The 1178-nt window shown below is 44.8% G+C and overlaps 1 protein-coding gene across 1 annotated transcript in view; it reads left to right on the forward strand.

Moving 5' to 3' along the window:
* The window catches only part of zfhx4 (zinc finger homeobox 4), a 114044-nt gene that overhangs the window by 95023 nt on the left and 17843 nt on the right, over positions 1–1178 (forward strand). Inside the window, 1 exon segment of the mRNA XM_080418257.1 lies at positions 1–86. This exon segment is cut by the window's left edge and continues 16 nt beyond it. Coding sequence (XP_080274383.1) covers positions 1–86 — 86 coding nt within the window.

Here is a 1178-nt window from a genome sequence, read left to right on the forward strand (position 1 = left end):
AGATGGTGAGTGTCATCCTCGCTCTTCATCCAGGACTGGACCGAACCTGACCGACCGAGACATGGTGGAAAACAAGAGAGCTGACCGTACGTGCACATTACTCAATTCATCAGTAATGCATACAATACAATACAAATACAACGCAAAACATATTGGGATAAAGCTCAGTAGAATAGTATATTTACAGAGAAAATAGGGATGGAGGTATGCATCCAAGTAAATCAGGCATAACTTTCATCCTAACCCCTGAATCCAAAACTCTAACCCACATGAATCTTTCCCCAATTGTAAGTCTAACTCCACAAATCCATGTGGTTGAGGACCAGGACAATGTGTATTCCTCAAATTCTATTATACTTATGGGGATATTTGGCCCTCACAAGTTTAATGATACGAGCGTGCGCGCCATGCCACGCACACACCAAACTCACACTTCCCTCCATTCAGGTAGTCTCTCTCTCTCTCTCTCTCTCTCTCTCTCTCTCTCTCTCTCTCTCTCTCTCTCTCTCTCTCTCTCTCTCTCTCTGATAACGTTCTAGCGTGTGTGTGTGTGTGTGTGTGTGCGTGTGTGTGTGTGTGTGTGTGTGCGCGTGTGTGTGTGTGTGTGTGTGTGTGTGTGTGTGTGTGTGTGTGTGTGTGTGTGTGTGTGTGTGTGTGTGTGTGTGTGTGTGTGTGCGTGCGCGCTGCTGACTAGCCTCCGTGTGACCTGCTTTAATCGTTTCCATCTGACAGAAAGAAAGAGAGAGAGAGAGAGAAAGAGAGTAAAGAGCAGTAGAGCAGACGATGAAAAATAAAATCAAATGAAATGAAATGAAGGAGAGAAAGAGCGAGGGATGAGTTGGAGGGGCTGTGGATATTACCAGCCAGTGTCCAGGCCCCGGATTATTTTTTAATCAAATCAGTTTGCGTGCTTGTAATTTATAAGCGCCTTGCATTAATCTTTCTCGTTCTTGTGCCCTCTCCGATGACATATTAATTTTTCATAAGCGCGGGATTAGACAAGGAGTGTATGTGTGTGTGGGTGTGCGTGTGTGTGGGAGGAGGGGTTGTGTATATGTTTTTCTAATATTGCACCGCATCTCTGCAACCCTTGAAATTAGTTTTTATTCCTTTCCTCCTTCCCTCGCTCTCCCATCCTTGTTTTTTTTTCTCCCCTGCTCAATCCATCCTCTAATTGT

This window comes from Gymnoscopelus braueri, assembly GCF_963280865.1.
Source record: "Gymnoscopelus braueri genome assembly, chromosome: 21".
NCBI lineage: Eukaryota > Metazoa > Chordata > Actinopteri > Myctophiformes > Myctophidae > Gymnoscopelus > Gymnoscopelus braueri.